This window comes from Onychostruthus taczanowskii, unplaced genomic scaffold (assembly GCF_017590055.1).
Source record: "Onychostruthus taczanowskii isolate IOZ18803 unplaced genomic scaffold, ASM1759005v1 scaffold8, whole genome shotgun sequence".
In the NCBI taxonomy this organism is placed as follows: Eukaryota; Metazoa; Chordata; class Aves; order Passeriformes; family Passeridae; genus Onychostruthus; species Onychostruthus taczanowskii.
Window position 1 is genome coordinate 11,171,488 of NW_024505892.1, and position 22,113 is coordinate 11,193,600.

The 22,113-nt window shown below is 39.9% G+C and overlaps 1 protein-coding gene across 3 annotated transcripts; it reads right to left on the reverse strand.

The window, feature by feature from the left end:
- Positions 1–1,410: 1,410 nt before the first annotated feature.
- On the reverse strand, positions 1,411–21,022 carry RMND1 (required for meiotic nuclear division 1 homolog). 3 transcript variants are annotated; one of them, XM_041423731.1, is made up of 12 exons: positions 20,762–21,013; positions 19,055–19,569; positions 14,889–14,997; positions 11,926–12,001; positions 11,540–11,579; positions 8,439–8,539; positions 7,090–7,196; positions 4,997–5,061; positions 4,043–4,119; positions 2,814–2,934; positions 1,998–2,114; positions 1,411–1,756 (listed from the first exon to the last, which is right to left on the reverse strand). In XM_041423731.1, exons 2-12 carry the CDS (start codon positions 19,553–19,555, stop codon positions 1,724–1,726), a joined length of 1,347 nt encoding a protein of 448 aa, XP_041279665.1. In that variant the 5' UTR covers positions 19,556–19,569; positions 20,762–21,013; the 3' UTR covers positions 1,411–1,723. The 3 variants fall into 3 exon arrangements, with proteins under 3 accessions (XP_041279665.1, XP_041279664.1, XP_041279666.1); XM_041423730.1 differs by lacking the exon at positions 1,411–1,756 and having other exon boundaries at positions 1,776–2,114; positions 20,762–21,019; XM_041423732.1 differs by lacking the exons at positions 1,411–1,756; positions 8,439–8,539; positions 11,540–11,579 and having other exon boundaries at positions 1,776–2,114; positions 20,762–21,022.
- Positions 21,023–22,113: the final 1,091 nt, after the last annotated feature.

Below are 22,113 nucleotides of genomic sequence, written 5' to 3' on the forward strand. Positions count from 1 at the left end.
GTAACTCTTACAGTCCTGAGACAGAATACTTCAGATAATCCAGCCTAGACACTTTATGCTTTTAAAGAGCATTTAGGAGTCCTCTGATGACTTTGTTAAAACCACTTTTCTTACTGATGCAATTGGTCTGCATATATACATTTTAGCAATTTAGTTGAAACATGGAAACATTAAATGTGAGATCAATAGGAAGTAATGGCCTTGAGCCTATTACCTCACAGCAGGGGAGGGAGAAGCCTGAAAAATATTTGCTGGAAAAATAAGAATGAAAATGTAACCTATTTCTCTGTTATTGGAAAAATTTCCTAGTGCACAAAAGATGTAATGTTCTGTTTCTCAACAACACTGTACAAGTCAGGCTACTGATGCAGAGAAGTTCACAGTGACATGTCTTTGTCACTGAGCTGTTCTGACCAATTCACTTCCCTGAGCAGGGCCTGACTGTTCAGACCTCCTCAGCAGTTCAGAGAAGAGGAACTTGAGGTATTCCAGAACCAAGACCTCCAGTTACAATCTGTTTTGATTCCAGTGGAGAAAGCCTCCACTTCAGAGCAGCAGCTGCTTCTTCAGAGGCACCCATGGCATTGTATTGTGATTTATGGCAAAAGGATAGGTTTGCAGTCAGATGTTTTTGCTAGCTGTGCCTGACTTTATTCTTTTCTCCATTATGTCTGTTTGATGTATTAAATAGGAGTCCAGTATGCTCTCAGGTGAAGAGAGAACAGTCAGCTACTGCAACTCTAGTTGCATTTTTAGCCAGAATTTAGTCATCATGGCTTGTTAATGATGCTCCAGGAGCTTTTAACAGAATCTTTAGGTTCTGTTCCTTATTCAATACACTGGACTAAAGTGAATTTGAAAGGGATGAGAAAAAAGCAATTGTGTACCAGTTTCTGAAAATACATTTAGAAAAAGTTGCTAGGAAAAAAATCTGTTCATCCTCTCATGGGTAAGTAACACTCTGTGGACCAGGAGCATTAAAAAAAAAAAAAAAGGAGAAACTTTTATCTTGGAGGATAATTAAGATATCTCGCCCTATGCTAACTCACTCCTTGCAACTTACACTGATGAAAATCAGATAGCATGATAAGGTGGACAGAGAAATTCTGTGAATCTTTCTTTAGTTTACCATTTTGCTACAGGTCTCTCTGATTTCTAGAATCAACTAATTCCCCCCTCTATATGAGCACAAAATGTAAAAAAGAATGGAAATAGTACTATCTCTCAATAAACATAGTCTCACTCAAGTATACCAACATCACTTTTTGATGGGATGGAACACAACACTAAATATATCTGTCACATATATTAAAATCATGCCAGGAGAACAAATGTTAATGCCATCTGAAAGCTGGGGACAGTGTTTCAGCTCTCCAAGAGTGAGTTGGCAAACATGAGAGAAAACATCTATCAGAAATACACAAAGTAGCAATTTATTCAGCATTATTTTAACTGTTAAGGGTGAAAGCAGTAGAGTCTTTCACCAAATACAGTCAGCACAGATTCATCCATAGGTTAAGCCCTCTCTAACATTATTAGTACAGTGGCTGGGAATAATGTTCACAGACTGATTTGAATTTTTTTTTTTTATTTGAGCAAAAGATTTAGAGATTTATCAAGAGACACAATTTTATGATTCTCCAGAAGCATCTGATCGGAATTTTCCAAGTCTTGTGTTTTCTATTGTTTTGTCTGTTTTCTTCTTTCTGAGTTTGTTCTGTCATCAGAAAACTACCCTTGCAAGTTCAAACAGAACCTGTGGAACAGCAAACACATTGATGTGAATTTTTATTTTATTTAAAAGTCTTTAAACCAGTTTACACTATAAATCAGATAATCTGAAAAGTAACTGTAGCTGCAATTTGAAAGTTGCAAAGAACAAATACTAATCCCCAGGTACATCACACTAATACAGTAATCTTAATTCTCAAAGTATGAAGTATAGAAATTGCACTTATTGTTATTATGTTCTTAATATTGAAAAAAGTCCCACCAACCTCTATGGTGATTAGTATTACTATCATCCACTCAAGGCGCAGCGCGTGCTTTTCATTCAGGTGATTTCGCATTAGGTCTGTCAGCTCCATGCAGTGCTGGAGCTTTTCATTCATTACCTGCAAGCAATTACAAACATCATGAATCTGGACTCCAGAAATGGAATCAGATCACTGAATAGGGAAACATACTCCACAGAACTAGAAAGGGGTTAACACCTCTGCAAAACAGAATAGAAAATTAATAGAACAGAAAATTCTGTAAGACACAAGCAACAGAAGCTTCAGTATAAATGAACCTGTTATTTCAATGGGTTCTCCAGAAGAATATAAATTTAGATATGCATCTACAGGTATTGAAGTATTTCTGGGTGATACCTACTCATGAAAACAGTCATAAGCAAAAGGAGATACAGTTTACTTGGAATGCCTCAAAATTAAATATTTATGATGGCTGTACCAGCAGGAGAGGTAGTTTTCGTGCTTCTTATTCTGGTTCAGCAGTAAACATTATGTCACCCTTCAAGGACTGATGTGAATGATCATGTCAATAAGAAGAATCCACTTCTCAGTTCTTCTAACTATTTAAATCCTGATTTAGTGGCTCCGGAAATAAATAATTCATGTGAGGCAGGTTAACCTAAACCAGGGAAAGGTGCGAGTGAGTTAATAACACCTGGAAACGGGAAGAGTGTATGATGCCTTATTAGTTATTCCCTTTCTGCAACTGAAGCACATTCACAGAGCAATCTGTGACCCTGCTGAGCCAAAGACAACTGATCTGAGCGTGGAAGATTCTCACAACAGTAAGACACTCACCTTAACTCTGCGATTAATGTTGAGAAACTGGCAAGTCTTGTCATAAAGCTCTTCCAGTTTTTCTCTGTCCCAGTAGAAGTCTGGTGTTATTAGCAGGTCTGAGCTCAGATTTATACGGTGTCTAAAAAGAATGGGTACTACTGTAGTTCAGGCTTCCTCTTGGTGAATATAGAAGCAAATATTTACATGCAGTTAAATGAAGTAAGAAAATTTTCCTGTAATTCCACATAAAATATGAAAAGAATCTCCTTTCATAGTAAAAATGCTATTGGAGTGATTATTTAAAATTGGTCACATCTCCTGAAACTTTTCTGTGGAACTCTTTTGAACATTAATGACTTTTTCCTTATGCCATCACTGCCTCCTCAACCTGTCACCTTCCTTAGTTTTCGATACCTGTAGAGAGGTCCCTGACTATGCTGGTGTCTCACTGAAGCAGTGCACAAAATAACAATACAGAACTCCTAAATGTGACTGGTACTGCATGCTGGATATGTGTGTGGAGCACACCCCTCAGAATCAGGCACTGGTCTAAGCATCATAAAGGCTAAAAGCTAAAATCTCCTACCTTCAATGTATTGCTAACATAAACCTTTGGATACCTGGAACATTATTGTTGATTACTGATCAGTCCTTCAAGTACCCCCGTGTTTGAAACAGGAATTGTTTTTTAATTTTACCTTGGAGATTTTGGTAGGATTTTTTTTCCTTTTCTTTTTTTCTTTTTTTTGAGTGTGTAATGGTCTGTATTGTCAAAGGCCAAATTTCACTTGAGGGAGGAAAAAACATTAAATACAATGACTTATTGATTTTGTGAGTAAGTCGGGGAAGAACAGAACTCAAAAAAGATTTTTACCAACTCTAGGCTGTAGTTAACAGTTCTACACCTACCCACCTTTCTCCTGGTATCCTTTACATGCTGTAGTATCTACTGCAATTACTAGTTTAAACACGTGTTGCTGGACTCAGGAAGGGAAAGGGGTGTGGTATTTGGTCATTTATGATATACTGCCTGCTTAATGCCTGCAGTTGAAATGCCGGTGTGAGTGGTGAGCCTGTGGGGTCCCCTTAGTAATGTAAATAGCACACAGACTCCAGTCAAAATAAGGAATTCTCCCACCCTGTCTCAACCTGCTCATTTTAGTGTGTATTCTTCTCTTCGTATCCTGCACAATGTAACTTTTACATTCTGTGTAATACAATGTCTTAGGTGTAACTAAAGAAGTTACCTTAGTGCGAAGAGTTCTCCAATTTTCTGCATCACATCTGCATGAGAGAGTTTTACCTTCCTTCTTGACTTTAGAATCTGAAAAGTAGGAAGTCCTTCACTGCTTGATCAAGTAACATGTACTAGTAGTTAAGAAGTCCAGAGTTTTACAGCCTGAAGTATCTTAGAATCTAAATGCATAGTGTACTTACTAACATTTAAGTTTTGTTTGTTTAAATGCTTTGCTTCTGTAGCTTTCTAAGAATATCACCGTGCAACTGGTTCATCCAGGCTTCTCAATAAATCATTGAGTATGTCGCCAGCAGCCACAGAAATGCTGGGGCATTTTCTCTAAATGTTTTCCTGAACAAGAGATGATTTGTTCTTCCTTCCTGCTGTTTTTATTTTAAAGTCATGACAGTGTTCTTTTACCTTGCCTCTCCTTAGCGTTTTTACAGACTTTCTTCTTATAACAATCAGTGTATTACCGTTTATTTCCTTCATATAAAAATAATAAACCCAACGTTTTCTCTTTTGAACCCCACAAATCTCAATTTTATATGTAACATCATATGGGCTTTGTGCTGTAATTACATCTCATGAAAAACTTTTAAGTAATTCACTCAAACTCTTTATTATGTTCAAGTCAAAGCACATTATTTTCAGCCCAAGTTAGCACACACTGTGTTTGGCCAGGTTTTTAAATGCTGCTTGTCCTGTTACACATACATTTCACCAGTAGCAAGTGACAGTGGCACAATAAGGGAAACATTATTACAGTACAGAACCACACTCCCAGCCCTTTAAAGGCTGATGATTTCTTGTCCAACCACTTTGCAGGTGTTCTGAGCTTCTCTGCACTGATGGATTTACGATCAAATATGTTCAACATTCAATTCCTTTTTCCCTATCCTCAGCTACATAAGGACTGATCTTTTACAAAACACAGGAGAAAAGGAGGGGAACAAGACCTCACCTCAGGAATTGACTGGATAGATTCCACAAAGTTATCCAGTAATGATTCCCAAATAGCTAGCTTCACTGCAACACAAAGATGACAAAGCAGAAGACTGTGAGAAGTACATATGCTTTCAAGTAATTCTAACTTAAAATCTGCCAACAGGCTGCTTCAGGACATGTCGATGCTTAGGGACATTATTTGCAGCAAGTTACAGTTTGTACTATGCAATCACTGTTCATGTACCAGTGGGCAGATCTGGGCTGGGCACTGACAGCTCTGCACACAGAACCAGCTTCACCATGAGCGCAGCTTTCTTCTGCAAGTGATCAGTTCAGATCCTGGAGAGTTTTTCCTTCAGCTCAGAAGTTGTGTGTCCAAGTGCTCTACTGGATGTGTGAGCCCTCTGCAAATTACATTCCAAGGAGGCTAGAGATAATGAACTATGCTGGCGTCAGGCTGACTTCATGTGGCACCTCAAGAGCCTCCACTGCATTTCTAGTGTCCTGCACAGCTCTCATTCTCCATCTGTGCACTATTAATGCACTGTGCTCCAACCACAGAGTTAGCTTCTATAGACACACCACTTGCTCCTGTTGAAGCTCAATCCAAACTTGAGCAATTTTCTGCTTTATTTTTAGGTGAGTGTACTGTTACTGAAGATAGCAACTTCTGTTCTATGGAAGCTTGAGTTCAGCACTGGCATTGGCAACACAGATTCTGCTATGCCTCAGCTTGAACCTAGTAAAATGTTTCTGCAAGATGATAATAAAACTTGGGCCTTGTTCTTTAGTCCACAGATTCCCAGACAAGAAAGAAGTAGCAACAGATCAAAAATTAACTCCATTCAATCTGAAAAAATTAATCAGGGAAGATTTAATTATCAAAATGAACTCTTCTGTGGTAGTAATCAATAGTATCATCTGGTTAGGACACTGCCAGTAAACCCAGTGCTGAGCATTTTGCACGCTCATCTTCTGAATACAGAGGCCTAATCCAAGTCACTGACTTAAATGACTTCAAATTTAGCCCCTGAAAAAAAACAACAGCCAGTAAGCATTTCATCTGTCACCTGTTATTTGACAGAGGCTGGTTTCTGCCATTCATAAATTTGACTAGGGACTATACTTGCATCCTTTATTTTTACTGAACATAATCTCCTGGCAATAAATCCCTGCTCCCTTTTAGGAGGCACTACTCTTCCATACAGTCCCTTTATGAATAAGAAAACTATAGAGAACAATATGCTTTTTTTTCTCAACAGGTCTTCCTTCAACAGTCAAGAACCATTTACTTACACTGCACTCCTTGATGAAATGGTGTAGCACTTAAAAAATGTGCATTCTGTTTCTCTCCTGTGTAAAGGTGCACTTTCCCAAAATACTACTGGAATCCTGGAATTTACCCCAAAGGCAGCAGAAGTAGATAGACCAGACTTCCCTTAAAGGCCTTTGTGAGGACAGCCTTACTGCTGCTGGTTCCTAACTCCCACTCCCTCCATCGTTCAAGGTCTGAAGCAGTAGACAGGTGTTATTTGCTCAAGCAGCAGGATGACTGGTGAACCTGACTTCTTCACAGTGCCTCCCACTGTCTGCTATCATAGCTAATAAGCCTGCAAAACATTATCTGTGACTCTGGTTCACATATGTGTTACTGATACACCTCCCCAGCTGGGAATAGCTGTCCTGTATCACTTCTTCAGCTGGCATCTAGCTTTTTCTGTCAGAGGAAATGATGTCAGTATGAGTTACTCAAGATTCCTGAGAGGTTTCTAATACTGAACTCTACACTCATTGTTATCCTAGGATAGTTCTCAAAGGTGGGGAACAGGATGCTCAGTAGAATGTGTATCTTTTGCAAAGCATGTTTGTTAATGTGCTTTGTTCAGCTTTAAAAAGGTTTCCATTGAATAAAGCAATTCCAATTTACAGAAAACACGGTAAAAGCATTGAAAACAAATCCTCTCAATCTGAAGCACAATCACTCTTTACACAGTTTGTCTAAACCAGATACCAAGTTTTTTCCAGCCTGTCACTGTACAAGTCCCACTTAAAATGATATTTCACAAGATCTGTAGCATAGACTACATAGTACAAACAATATTAACTTACCAGAAAGACAAAGAGCATTTGAAAAGGCAAATTTCTGCAGCACAACTTCATCACTATCCAGCTCAGAATTTAACAAGATTTGTCCTTTATGGAGCTTTGACTGACCTCTGTTAAGACAAGATGGAAGCATCTTCATTGATTGAGCCACCAGCATAGGAACATTTAAAGAATAATCGACAGTGCAAGAAAGGCTGGTTGTTTATTTAGATAAGGCATGCCATGTCTGTATGGTATCATCCCCATCCTTGCATTTTACTCATGTTCAACCTGACAATATTCACAACAAATCACTGAAAATTAGTTCCTCAGTCTAAGACCAATATTATGGCCAAATTTTCTAGGAGTAAATGCAAGTGCAGCAAGCTGTGATGGGAACTGTAGCATTGCTGCATACACACAGATTATTCAGACTAAGCAGGATGCTGGCCTCTCTCCTGCTCTTTAGCTTCTCTGTTATCTTTCTGGTTTCATTTTCCACTGTCACTCTTATCAACCTTACTCCCTCCTCACTATGATGTTGCTTTCCCTAAAACCTCTATTGCATAGGGGGCAAGAAAAAAAAAAAAGGGGACAAAAGACTTGTTCAATTTTTCGTGTCAATCTCACTATGAAACCCGCAGAAGCAAAATAGAACATGTCAACAATCGCAAATCACACAACTAAAAAGTACATGCAGTTTTCAAATGGTCAGGAAAAACCAAACACCTATCTTCCTTATCAAGTTACTTTAAATAAGCTGAGCATCATTCATTCAGTTCCTAGTATTAAAAGTGTCCTGTCTAGGGCTTGCTTTTGTGTGCTGTTGGAAAATTACAGGTAATATATATAATCCTTTTCATTGTGAAATTTCTGAAGAGATGATTTTCTTTCTATGATGAAAAAACATTATTTAACAAAGAAAGATAACTTGCCAGGTTTATCATTACACAATAATCAAGCTGTAACTTTCCTACTAAATGAAGTATATGCAGAAATGACATCTTCGTATACAAATCTCAAGGACATGGAGAAAACTTACAGAGAGCATCCTCTTTAAAATCAGCCTCATCTCAATAATACTTATTAGTCTTTTTGCTGTGACATACATAGTTTCTGTTTCGGATTGCTGAAGAGTTGTGTGGGCAGGGAACTTCTTATTTACAAGATTTATTGTATAAGCAAATCACAAAGGCCACTACCTGCAAGTTTACCAAGAATTTATCCACTCAGATTTACAGTTTTATTTCTTTATTTTACTTGTTTGGGAAAAAAGTAAGGACAAGTATATTTTTAGTAGCTGAATTACTTTTGCTTTAAATTGGTTTAGGTGTCTGTTAGCTTTTATATACAGAACACCTGAAGATACTTACTCTCCTATTCTATAGTTCAGCTCTTCATTCTCCCAATGGACCAGTGCAACTTCGTATGGCTGAATTTCATGGTGCTCTAGCACTCGCATGATATTCTTCATCTAAGAAGGAGACAATTGCAGCAATATTTACCATGCAGTAAATTATCACTCTGCAAAGAACATGCATAGGGCAGGCTGATGAATGCAACCTTCATGTTGAAGTTATTTACCTAACAATGAAGAGGTGCACTAAATAATGAAGTTATTATTAACATAGTTTACTTCTGAAACTAGTTGTGGTTTGAGAAGAATTTGTAGCTATAACAACTTCAAGGACTCTGGGAAAACTGAAATGTCATTTTATATGTGCACACATGGAACAGGGTAAGGATTAACCACAGCAACAGTAAGGGCAACATGGATGTATTCTGTATTATAACAATGAGCTGTACTAGATTTTGGCAGATGTCTGAGTGTGGGAATGAATTTTTAGGAGAAGTACCTTAGGTGGTTGTTTCTGATAAAATTACTAGTTTGCTGCTAAATCAGTAGTTTTGTTTTTGATTGCTGCTGTAATTAGTAGTCTTGTTTCAGCTACCAGAGGTCAGTTCTATTAAAACCCTTTACCACTACAAAAATCTGGAAAATTTGTTTCAGCTGCCACATTCATCCCTGTAAATAGTAAAATGTGCAATTTTAATTGCAAAAGTAATCTCACTGCTCCTTTATTCTCCAGCATACTAAAACCTGATGTAGGAAGAAAGCGCCCTTTTCTCTGACAAAATTTTCTCCTCTTGACATCTGACTTAGGCTTTCTCATCCTTGTTCCTTTTTATATGCTACAAGGCTCCCCTCAAAAAAATCAACTGCAATTAGAACAAATTCTGAACTAAAAAAGCACTCACCTATGAGTTTTTAAAAGGCATTTAGCTACACAACAGCCAACAAAAATACTAACCACAAAACACTTTTGATGCCTAAATTCTTTAGAGTTCAATCTTCTACTAAGTCACTTAAAAAACACTCTCTTTTTAGAATAAAAGATCATAGTTCATCTTTTAGCACAAAACTGTACCCTATAAATTTTTCATAAAGCATATTCTCCAGGTAAAGTACTTGAAAAAAAATCTGTTGGATCACCTGCAAGAGGGATTTTCTTTGCACTGCTAGCTTTCTTCATTGCTTTCAAGAATTTTGGTGATACTATCTATCTATATAACACAGTAACATTTTTCACTGAAACAAACCCCCTCAATTGTACAGCTGAAACAGCTCCTTTTGTAATCCTGAATTGAATATTAGTATGACTAAGATTTGCCATATAATTCTAGTCTTGTGATAAAAAAGGATATGAAAACATAGGAAGCATCTGCTCTGAGGCCAGTCACCTCAGCCAAACAGCAGTGTCCACAGTTCAGCAGTGCAAACCTCACACTGCTTCTAGGCCCAGCCTAATTTTATAGAAGGGACTAGTTGTGACACAGTAAAATTAATTAGAAGAGATGTTCTGGAGTCACTAGCTGCAAACTCTTGCTATTATGGGCACTTACGTCACACAGTTTCCTTTTAAAAAAACCTCAGAGCTGTTTTTTCTTTTTGCCCTTGTTATTTTGGTAAGGAAGCTGCAGTACAACCTTCCTACTCAGGTATTTGAAATTGGTATTTTGTATTTTAAGTTTCTTTTTGTGATCAGTCTGTATTTGTTACTTCTTATGTTAAATGTCTGTTAATTTAAAATATTTTTTTTCTCCTACTAGTCATTTTGGGGTACTTTTGTCCATTTGCAGTGACACTCTACATTCTGTTTTACTGAATTACTTTCAGTTTCTGTTCTACAGACCAGTTTGGGGTTTTTCTCCTTTCATTTCAGTTCATTAAAGCATGTCCATAAAAACACTTCCTGTATTTGAGGAAGTCGTTTGGCAGTTAAAGCTTTGACTATGATTTCAATAAACAGAAAGGGGCATTTTTCCTCCTCTTTTATAAATAAAGCTAGCAACGGACCAGCTACTGATACTAGTATTGACCAGGAAAACAAGGTATCAAATTTTCAAAGGTATTTAAGCTTGTACAACAACAGGAGAATTTTCAGAGTACTCCAGTGGGCTAAGGTGTTCAACTCAAAGATCATCAGGAGTTAAAACAGCTTGTCTTCAGTAACACTTGTCGATCAGTAGTGTAGTTACAGCCACAGCATCCAAACAGGCAAGGTTTGAAGGGAGAACTGGTATCTTTTTGTAAGACACCTGATACACTGACACCCCCCAAAACAGAAAAGAAATCAGGAACATTTCAGTTGTGAAACAGAAGAAGTGAACTTGAATCCAGAAATTGTTCATATCTGGAAACAACTGCTCTGTGTTTTCATTTACCCCAATGAAAATCCTCCTGTGAACTTCTATGCATCTCAGTATCATTTATTTAATACACCATTTAATTTCACATTGTCCATCTACAAATAAGGTCAATACTTTTTGTATCTAGAATCCAGTTTAACCACAGTAATAAAAATATATTTAAAACATTAAATAACTATAAATGTATTCATTAGAATAGATATGCTTCTGGCATACCCTTCTAAGTCAGCAAAGATCACCAAAATAGTATATGTCAGCAACATATTTAATAATTATACCATCCCATAAAAAATCTCCTTCAGGAAAATTGCTGGTTGGTAAAAACACAGAACAGTATTAACAAGTTGCTTATAATTCTTTTTTCTCTTTCAAAGTTGTACAAACATAACTGACTTAGATGGAATAGAATAGAATAATCCTTCTAACATATTTTCTGTTACATTAGTGCTTTTCAAACAATCATTCACAGGTAGATTTTTCTGATCTACTTTTTCAGGATGTAGAACTGCAAGAATATTCTTTTTGTCAGTCTCACTAAATTAAGGTTTTAGATTTTTGTCTTAAGTAGATGAATTTCAAAGGTGATGTATCAGCAGCCCACACACTTGAGGGCAGTAGAAGGCAAGAACCTGCACTCACTGGAGAATCAATCAGTTTTTTTCCTTCATAGAAAGATCAATCTCCCAAACACTAGCATGCTGAGCTTTGTGAGACTGACAAAACACCTGCTTATGCAGTTTTAACCAAGTTTCACTTTACTTACACTTTTCTCTTCCACATTCCAAAATACAACAGCCCCTTCCCTGTGAATTCAAGGAAAAACTGAGTGTAATCATACTGTTTTAAATGTATTTTAATGGAATACTGAAATTGTACAGTGGCAATTTTTGTCATTGTGAATCAAGAAACTTAAAACTATCTTCACAGAAATTACATAGTAATTGCTTTTTAACCATACTTCAATGAAAAACAATGAGAAGGTGTTTCTCAACCATTTAAATAATTCTTATTTTTTTTTAGTCATTCTGACTGGACAGTTATTCCTTGAGTTTCATGAGGTAATATGATTCAAGATCTAGCAAGCTGCACTGCTTCCTTCACACCATTACTATTAATGACTTAATGTTTTGAGCATGATTTGTAGCTTACCTGAAGAAAAAAATCATGCCAGGATCATCTTCTTTTGCAGATTTCTCAGTACTGACCACCAAAACATTTGCAGCATCTGGTTTGAAATAAGTGAAAAAATTGAATATTTAGTCAAATTTCTAAACATGACAGCTGATAGCTGTAAGCCTGTAATTCAACAGTTGCATACTAACATATCAGCCAGTCCCACATTTTATTTTTTGATAGAAATGCTTGCCAGGGACCAACTACAATATCACACTACACTGCTTCTCTGAACTAGAGAACACATTCTAGACCAACTGGGCCTCTGCCCATAACCTCATCAGAATCTTCAGCTAATGAAAGACAGTAGCCTTGAAGAACAAAACACTTAGGAGAACACTGATTTGTAGACATTGTAAATAACCAGGAACAGAATACAGAAGTGGACATACAATGTGAGAGAACTGTGGAAGTTCTGCACAGTTGCAGAAAAATTACCAGGCAAATCTGCTTGCCTGGAAGCTCTTCATTTCTATACACTAAAGGATTAATTTGCACTCAAATTGTGCTGACTTTGCTTTGCCAGTCAGAAACTTGAAAGAGTGCACCCCCAAGACAGGAGAGCCTACACCTGCAGTTCCCTGCACATCAGAAGTGTGCTTTTGAAACAAATCTTCCACCCACTCTCCCTTACCACACTTCTGATGTGCACTGCACAACAGTACATAAAATGTGAGGGTTTTTGCATTAAATTAAAATGAAAGAGAAGCTCAAAAAAAAGTTCCTGTGGTACTCCAACCACTAAATGGGGCATTTGTTACAAAGGATTAGACCAGAGCTAGTCCAAGTAATATATCTCCAAACTTACAAAACGTGGTTGCTGGGCTCTCAAAACAGGGGTTTGATTTTTCTTCTACAAATCTTCTCCACTGTGCCACTCAATAATACAGATGGAGTTTTAGAAGTCCTGGTGTGGTTTCAAACCAGCATGACTTGTTTTGTTGCAGCACTAGTGGAAGCCATACCAGGAAAGCCCCCTACTTCTATTTAAAGTGAGACTTCACAAAGATTTTTGCAGGGTCTACCAGCTAAGCCTTAAAAATTTCAATGCTTTTTCAGGAAAATCACAAGTCAAGTGAGGGGTATCAAATGTTGTTACTTCTGCTTGTGTACAAATTCTACCTTCTGCTTTACTGCTCAGGCCACAGAGGCCAGGTAGACTGAGGCAGCAGAGAGACAACCAAGTACCAGATACACTTTTGCTAATATCTGAATTGGGACCACACGGTTGGTCTGAATGAGCCCTTGAAGACTTTTCTTCCATTTGCTAGTCCAGTTCAGAAACACCTAACTGGATGAATAACTAGAGCAATTTTAGGTGTGAAGTTTGAGTTCATCACGGAAGTAACATCTGTCTATGTTTTCTCATTTGCCTTTTAAAATACCAGGTATATCTTTATTTATCTGCTCCAGCCAAAACATACACAATTGAAGAGAATTTTGTCTACTTTAAGTGGAGGTGCAGGATCTGCCTCTAAAATGTTTTTAAAGAGGTCAAAACAAAGAATAATGCTTTGGAAAAACACTACAAAGCAACAAATTCACACCATAACTGCTGTTTTAGATTTCTATACAGAAACATCTTTAAAAATTATTTTTCCAGATTCAGTGTTTGGCTTGGTAACCAGCCACTGCTACATGCACATGCCAACCATCACAACACTTCAGATCTGCTGGCACAATCCAATACCCTTTCATCATTACTTCCTCCAAACCTTTGATAAACAGTACTCATTATGAGTCAAAAACACCATGAAGAAATAAAAGGAATTGGTAAAACTGACACTCCCAGGGTAAAATAACATCAACAGTAACATTTAATTCAGGGTCATGCTGGGGGTTTGTACAAAGTTTCTATCCCAAAGCTGTGAAACCAGGGTTAATTTTAATACAAAGAAACTACAAAGGAACATGAAGCCTCTATTCTAGTGGGTATTATCATTCATGTTCATCTTTCTGAACAAGACAATCACTAGTAAATCTTGTGCTTGAAAGAGACCCGCTGGAGTGTTACTGCACTTAGATTATTATTTGAGAGGCAGCCAGGCTTTTGATACCCCTACTGAAATGCCCATGAACTGCCAGTGCTTCTCCTAGTTTCATATAATCTGTTCTTTCAAAGGAAAAAGAAAAGGCATTCTACTACTGACATATGAAAATCACAGCTGTTCCAGGGAGTAAGGTTCCTTGAGCTATAATAAGATCAATTTGTTTTTCTTTTGTAGTATACTGCAGCTATTTTCAAGCCATACTTTCCCAAGTCTGCAGAGATGCTTTATATTGAAACCAGAATCAATTATTTTGCTGAAGCCTGCTTAAGTGAAGTGTTCAACAGTTGCTAGGATATATTTGGCACAATAAAGAAGTATCAACAGCATTCTCTCTACTAGAACTAAACAACTTATGTATCTTTTTCATTTCACTTAGCAAGATTCTCTCTTGCCTTCTTCTCCAACGCTGTGATTTACATTAATAGAAATCTAGGTACAGAAAGAAGATGCAACACTTCAAACTACAGAATTGTTTTGACAGCTGATGTACTGCACCACCTCACTACTGAAAGATTAATTAAAATAAAACATTCAAAAACTAACACTCAGTTAGTGAATTTCTGTAGAAATTCTCTGTATCAGTCAATTTCCAAAGTTATTTTTCATGCATGCATGTAATTTTTCTTAACTTCTAATGTAATTGTAATGTTGGGAAAAATTATCAGAGGGTAAGAGCAAGAGCTACTCACATTGCTATTCTGAAAGGTTTTGTTGTGGGGACTTTTGGGCAAATAGAATCTTTAAGCAAAGCAATAATTTTACAGGCAGTACGATATATTCCAGGATATTATGAGAATAAGAATACATAAGGTTACAAAAATTATATCCCTCACCCATATTTTATTTCCCAAGATATAACATTGCATTTAATATGTTTCAAAAATCTACCTCTAGGCAAACTTGTTATTTCAACATATCCATGTGAAGTCAGGTCATGACACAGATTACCAAGATGATATTCATCTGCTGTTGCAAAGGCTGTGCACTGCATCAGATTCTGTGCCAAAGGAATAGAGATTTGAGTTAGGGCAAGGCTGAAGCAAGATGGTAATAAGACAACTGTTTGCTTCAAATTTATTAAGAGAGTGACAGTTTTAACTTATGCACTGTTCTGTGGTATCATTGCCATGATTTCCACATGGTGTACATATACTAACAAGAATACTTGCTCCTTGTTAAGTGGGAAAGCAAATCTCACACTGAGAACAAGTCACGTGGCACGAGTGAAATCGCAAGAAAAAACTCTATGACAGAGCCACAAAGACAACCCTTCTTCCCTGAAAGCCAATCAAACACTTGAACAGTAGAGCTGCACTTGCTGCTGCTCTCCCATCCCACAGCTTATGACATACTTGGCTGACCACTGAAGCAGGACACCCCTGACAGAGTTGAAACACCATGTTTTAAAGATAAATAGAGTTAAACTACCCCAGTCTATTTATCAAGCAGAAGCTCCAACCACCAACATCGTGTTCTGCCATGCACCAAGCTACTGCCAGGGCTGAGGCACTGCAGCACAGAAAGTCACCGACCTTCCGGGCCAGCTGCAGGTGCTGCACATCTACAGCGTCCCTCCCCCGCCCTGAGCTGCATCCTGCACTAACAGCGGGTCTCCCCTGACACCACAGTGGAACAGTACACATGGCCAGTTTGTCCCACAATCTTAAACAACTGAAACGTCATAGTCAAGGAAGTACATGGAAAAATGATGCTGACTTGCAAGGAGATGTGAGATTTTCTTTATTAATCAAACAAGTCACAAACTGATTTACAAATTCTACTACTCATCTGAAGTGTATTTCTTTGTTCTGATATGTTCTGTATGACCTACAAAATTGTTTTTCAGTACAATGTAGTGGAAAACATCCAGAAAGCAATGTTTCACTGTGGATCAGTCACTTCCTAGTTTTTTGTAACTAATACAAATGGGGATGTAACTAACAACAAATGAACAAAAGAACTGTGCTCATCTGCAGGCATTTAGGCCCACAATACACTTCAACCTAAAATCCAAGTTACATTCTTGCAACACTCCTACACTGTCAAATAGCAAGGCTTCAAGAGGGGCTCTGCTCCCTGCAGGAGGCCTGTCAACAATCATTAGAATCACCACCTCACATTTGAACTTTTCTTTTTTAATGTCAACATTCTACTATCACATCCAAAGTTTTGTTTACACATCATCTTAATTCAACAACCACTAGCAGAAAATAAGCTTTCAAAGTAATTATAATATTCAGAGAACAATTTCGTAGGCATATTCCCACAACTGTGCTAGAAGGTTGAACTAACAGTGGAACAGAACTCTGCTTTCAGTTCCCTTGAAGTATTGAGTTTCATTATCACAATTTCAGCTGCATAAATCCATTCTCCATCGCTAAATCACCAGTGCTAATTATACATCTGAATCTCATCATTCTTCCAAAAAACTCTGGTTATTGTAAGTACATATGCTCTGCCATGAAACTCTTCTGTCAAGAGTTAAGGGAGCAAATTCTCGTCTTGTAGTTAGTATACAATCTGAAAACCTCTCTCCTGCTCTGTGTTTCCCACAGTTTATTACTTGGGCTATTCTTCATTTCAAGGCACTACAGGATTGACTTTCTGTCTTACAGCTGCAATTTTAGTTTCAGTAGCTACATTTCTCATTTAGTTACAACCACTAAGCTACATGCCTGAAATAGTATTTTGGATATGAACCACTTTCGAGTTTGGGGATTTTTTTTACAATGTATTGTTTCACATACATATTTACAAAAATCTTGTTTGATAGAGAAGATTCAGCTCAGACATAATTTGTGGTTAAGACACCTAAAATACCTGTCCATGGGTGCTGGTGCAGATATAGACAAAAAAAAATCTACTCTAATCAGTGACTCGGTTAATCCTAAAATAGACGTGTTCAATGGCTGATCAACCTTAATGTCATGTTTTCTGCTACATCACTTTCACCTGCAAACTTCAAAATACATGACCTGTACTGGTGCTAGAAAGGAACTCGAGCTGCTCACCCCCTTCTCCTTTCTGCCTACAGCATTATTGAGCTTCTGTCCAGAGCAGCACACAGGATGGTTGGTCCCAAGGACAGCTAAGTATGCTGACAACTCATTTTCTGTATCATCATGCCCCCAACAACTGCACAGGCTCATGGAATCATAACTCCACTTAGTCCATATCTTCCACTTTTAGCATACAAAAAATTTTAAGAAAGAAAACCTGTAGGATAAACTTTAGTCCTCATATCAGCACAGGAACCAATCTTTATCTAATACTATGTCTATGCCTGAATTTCAAACTATTTCTATGCTAGATGGCTGTAGCATTAAGAGTTAGCTCAGAGGCTTTTCCTGCCATCAGATCATACCAGGTTATCCAAGTAGTGGTACCACTCACTGATGGACTGACTAAACCACTTAACTGCTTCCAGGGAAATCCTCTATCTATCCTGAAAAACTGGTTGTACAATGATTTGTCACTGCTGGTGCCCTGCACTCTGCCTGTAAAAAACACATGACCGGTGCTGCAGAGGATGGGAAGGATCTCATTCACCCAGTGCTCTGCAAAAGAAAGGTGTCAGCTGTCAGGCCCGCCCAGAGGGAAAACACCACAGACCCTCAGCGTTCCTGAACTGAGAGCCTCAGGAATGGGCCTGCAACTGCTGTCTGCAGAGGTGGGAAAAGACAGGAAGGAGATGTACCTAAGGCAATGGCCTTGGAGCTAGGGCCTGCTACACTAGAGGTAATTTCTGGCCCAGCACTTTGCCATGCAAAAGCCTCCACAGGAAGTATATTATTATTTCAGGGCGTCAGGCGGTATTTTCTCCATTTTTTCACAATGGAAAAAATTAAAAATAGCACTGCATGTTACTTGCACATATATATGAAAATGTCAAACAAAGAAATTGCATTCTATGCTGTCATTTGAAAGTCTCAAAAATGTCACTTCACACAAAACCAAGAAGAATCAAACTCTGAATGTAATATAATATCTTGACCAAAAAGCTGGAAACATAGATAGTGTTTCAGGACTAATATTTTTCACTTTCCTCTTCCAAAGCAACATGAAAGTATTAGTGGGAACTAAATTGTTTATATCTCTTTATGCTACACTATGGCATACACCTGCTTATCACACAAATTACTTATCATAAGCTTCGATATGAGAAGGCAAGCACTAAAACTTTCAGTGCTCACATTCAGTAGATCATGTAACAGATATATTTTGCAATGTGGAAACTATTCCTGAAAACACAGTGCTTGTTTTAGTCTCACCTATCACACTATTTTACTAACAACACCCTGGAACTCGGTTGTTTTAGCCTGATGAGAACAATAACACATCTGACACCAGGATTCACCATGGGAATCCTCTACTCAAGTGTACTTAAGGCCTAGCTTAGCTAAGAGCTATCTCAAGGAGATATGGCTACAAATATGCACTGCTCTTCCTCATCGTACCTCACTGTATCTAAAACAGTGTGTTGTTGCATCTCTTCTGTAGACCTCAGAGACTGATAATCAAATTTCTACACATGGAATGATTTTTCTCAGGTAACACACACTACACTTGCACATTCAATTCCCACCTGAAACTTTATCTGAATATAAGCTTATACTATTTACTTGCTCTTCTATTTCTATTTGAGTGAAACCTTAAAACTGGGTAGTTCTGGATAAGCAAGGAAATGTAGTAAAAGTTAAATTATTCTGACAGCTAGACTTTGTTTCTCAATAGGAAATGTCATTTGAAAGCACTGGTCAAAACTATTTTTAATGCACTTCGCTTTCTACTTTATAATAACCACTCATCTTCCCTCCACTTTTGTTAACACATTGCAAGTAAACTTCCATTTTACCTTCAAAATACCAGACATGCCAATTTCCATCAAGCTTGCTTCTATTTGCAAAGCTCCAACACTAGTGTAAATAATGAAGTCCTTCTCACCAAATAATTATGTTGATTTCATTAAAATGTTCATCTAACCCCAAATCTGAATGGAAATTAAACAGATGCACTCCCTTAATGTCACATAGACTGTAAATGTTATACTTTACCTCCATGTCTGAGAGTGGCAGGTTCGTTCTGGATGGCTGCTTGGTCCTTGGTGCCTTTGGTGGCCTCTTAACTGGCTGGTTACTGGCTTTGGGGACAGTTTTACCAGCTGATACAACTGCATAAAATCTTGATGATGTGTTCCTAAGCTTTTTGATCCACTCTGTATTGAGCCTGTAGTTTTCCATCATTGTCACCCCCAAACGTCTCCAGGATGAGAAAAAACCCTCCCCATTCTGATAATAAACATTTCTTTCCAAAGTGGACAGAAATCCTTGGAGAAAATGCCGATTCCTGACTTGCACACGTTGACTCGTCAACCAAGGCAACACAGGTTTCAGTGCATACAAATCCCAAGACTTTGCTGTTCTGTGAGCTGCTCTTTCAACTTCATTATCCAGCTTTAAAAGCAGATATCCAGTTTTGTTAAAGCTTTGGCACTGGCATATTGTTGTTAAAGTGTGGAAAGATCTCATCTGACGCTGCAGAAGTTTCAGTCTCATTTCTTCCCTTTGAACTGTATTTAAAACAAACAAACAAACAAAATCACCAGTCAACATTTTGGAAAGAAATAGTATTGTTTCCCTCTTATCTAAAAGGTGGTCCATACTACTCTTGCATGTGTTAGAACTCCCTAGCACATGACATTGGTGGGAATAGAAACACTTTTTTGATCCTATGGAAACACTCTAAGATCAAAACACATCTGTGTGCTTGCAGCAAGTGGTGAAAAAACAGAACTGGCTGCTGTGTCAATATGCAAGAGGGCATCTTTTCCTTTTGCTGCTCATTCTGTGCAGCAGCCTGCACTTTCAGCAACTCCACTGCTTGTGTGCAAGCAAGCTCACACGTTAAAGAGGACACCAGACGCTGTGAATCACCGTGATACATAATAAAAACAACAACTAGATTACTACGTGGTTGTACGGGAATGTCACCTGCAGAACACACACGCTGCCCAGCCTCAGCTCCAGCTGCTGTGCCATGAACAGCCGAGCACAGATCCAGCCCCAGCCATCTGTCCTGAGCACAGCACAGAGAATGGAGCCGACTCACAGCCTTGCTCCTGCCAGTACACCCTGGTGCTCCAGGGACCACCAGCCCTGCCAGCACAGCCACCCTGCAGCCTGAAACACAACAGTGTCCTTATGCTGGCAGCTCAGACTAAAAGCAACCCTTCTATATTTGCACTACATTGTGTGAGCTAACAAAATAAAAATATTCACAAACTCAATACCACAGTGGATGTGTTTCATTTGCTGAAAAAACTCAGCGACAAGTCCCTACACTCATCTGGTTTTCTTAATCAAGAACACTTCCCTTATAACACAAAATCCATCCTCCACAAGTTATTAACAAAAAGTCATTAAGCTGCCTAGTTCAAAAATCTGCCCATTTTAGAATATTTTTCAAAAACTGAAGGAGGATCTTTAATACTAACAATACATTTAACATAATAGTTCAAAAAAACATTTTATTTTAAGAGTAAATCATAGTGTGTGTTGTGGAACAAGTCCTCCATCCTCACAAGGATACCCAGATGAACTGATATTGGGCTTAACTTTGTATCTTTACATGCTTTTCACTTATACATTTTTGCCCAATTTAGAAGCCTGTTATTGGCAGACTTACTGGGATAAATTATTATCTTCATTTTAAACTTGTTCTGCATTTAAAAAGCAACCCTGTCCAGGACAAGGCATATTTACCTTTTTAAAGGCCTGATACCTCCTGGATAAAGGAAGAGCTGAGAGAAACTCAGCAACTGCAAACCAGGTGGTGGAGAACTGGGGCAAGGGGTAAAAAGTCTCCAGCAGTGTGTGTGCTAAGTGGCAGAGAGAGATTTAAAATGGTTTTGTTGGCGTTCCTAGCCAACAAAACGTCATCCTGGATCAGTAATGCCAGGAACCATTCTTCAACTGTACAGGCTTACAGTAAGTTTCAAGGAAAGAGGGATCATATAGACTGAATTCCACCGAGGGGCCTGAGCGTCAGACCTGCGGCACCAGAGGCACCAAGCCAGAAGGAGCGGAACACAGCAATCCAAGAAGAAAGCGGGACGAAGGGCGACCACAACAGGGCAGGAGGAGCCGCCTCCGAGCAGCAGGCCGGCAACTGGGATTTATTTTCCAGCGTCTCTTCAGCACACGGCACACTTTAGCCACGCCCGCCGCCTCCGCGGCCGGGAGGCCCGGCTTGCTGCGGCACCGCCATCGACATACACGGACAGGGCGGGCCCGCGCCGCCGGCGGGCGGACCGGACCGGCACAGACCAGCCCGCGAGCTCCGCCCGGCCTCCGCAGTCCGGATGCATCCAGACTGCCCCTGGGGCCCGCCAGCCCCGGACGCAGAGGACACCCCGCCCCGTCCCTGCCCCCGCACTGCCGCCCTTCGCTCCAAGGAAAAAGCGGCCGCACCGCCCCCGGCTGCGCCCCTGCGGCAAGCGCGGGGGGCAGGGAGGCAGGGGCGCGACGGCTCCGCTCCTATTGGCTGCGTGCCGGGGGGCGGGCACAGCGGGGAGCAAGCCGACCAATCGGAAGGCGAGGCCGCCCCGCCCGCGCGGGCCCAGCAAGGCCGCCGGAGCCGCCCCCGCCACTCACGGGCGCCCCAGGCGGGCGCGGAAGGCAGCGCCGCCATCGCGCGGGGGGCCGGGCCCCCCCCAATCCCGGCCCGCGGCCTCCGCCAGTGCTGCGTCACCCCCGAGCAGCGACACCTGAACACGGGGGTGGCGGGGCGGCCGCCCGGCAGCCGTCCCACTCCGGCCGCCACAACGGCCTCCTGGGGTGGTGGGAGACACGGGGGTGGGAATCGCCCCTCACGCCCACAGACGGGGCTCGCCCTCGCCCCAAAACTGCGCCCTCCTCGCGACGAATGTCGCGGGGCCCTCCCCGCCGCGGCAGGACCGGAGCAGGCGGGAAGGGCGGGTGAGGCCGCCTCGGCTCGCCCGCACCCTTCCCGCGGGCGCTCCGGCAGGCCCCGCCGCCCCGGGATTGTCCCAGGAGGGGCTGCGCCCCGCTCCCCTGCCGCAGTGCGGGCTGCGCCGCAGCTCTTGAACTGTATT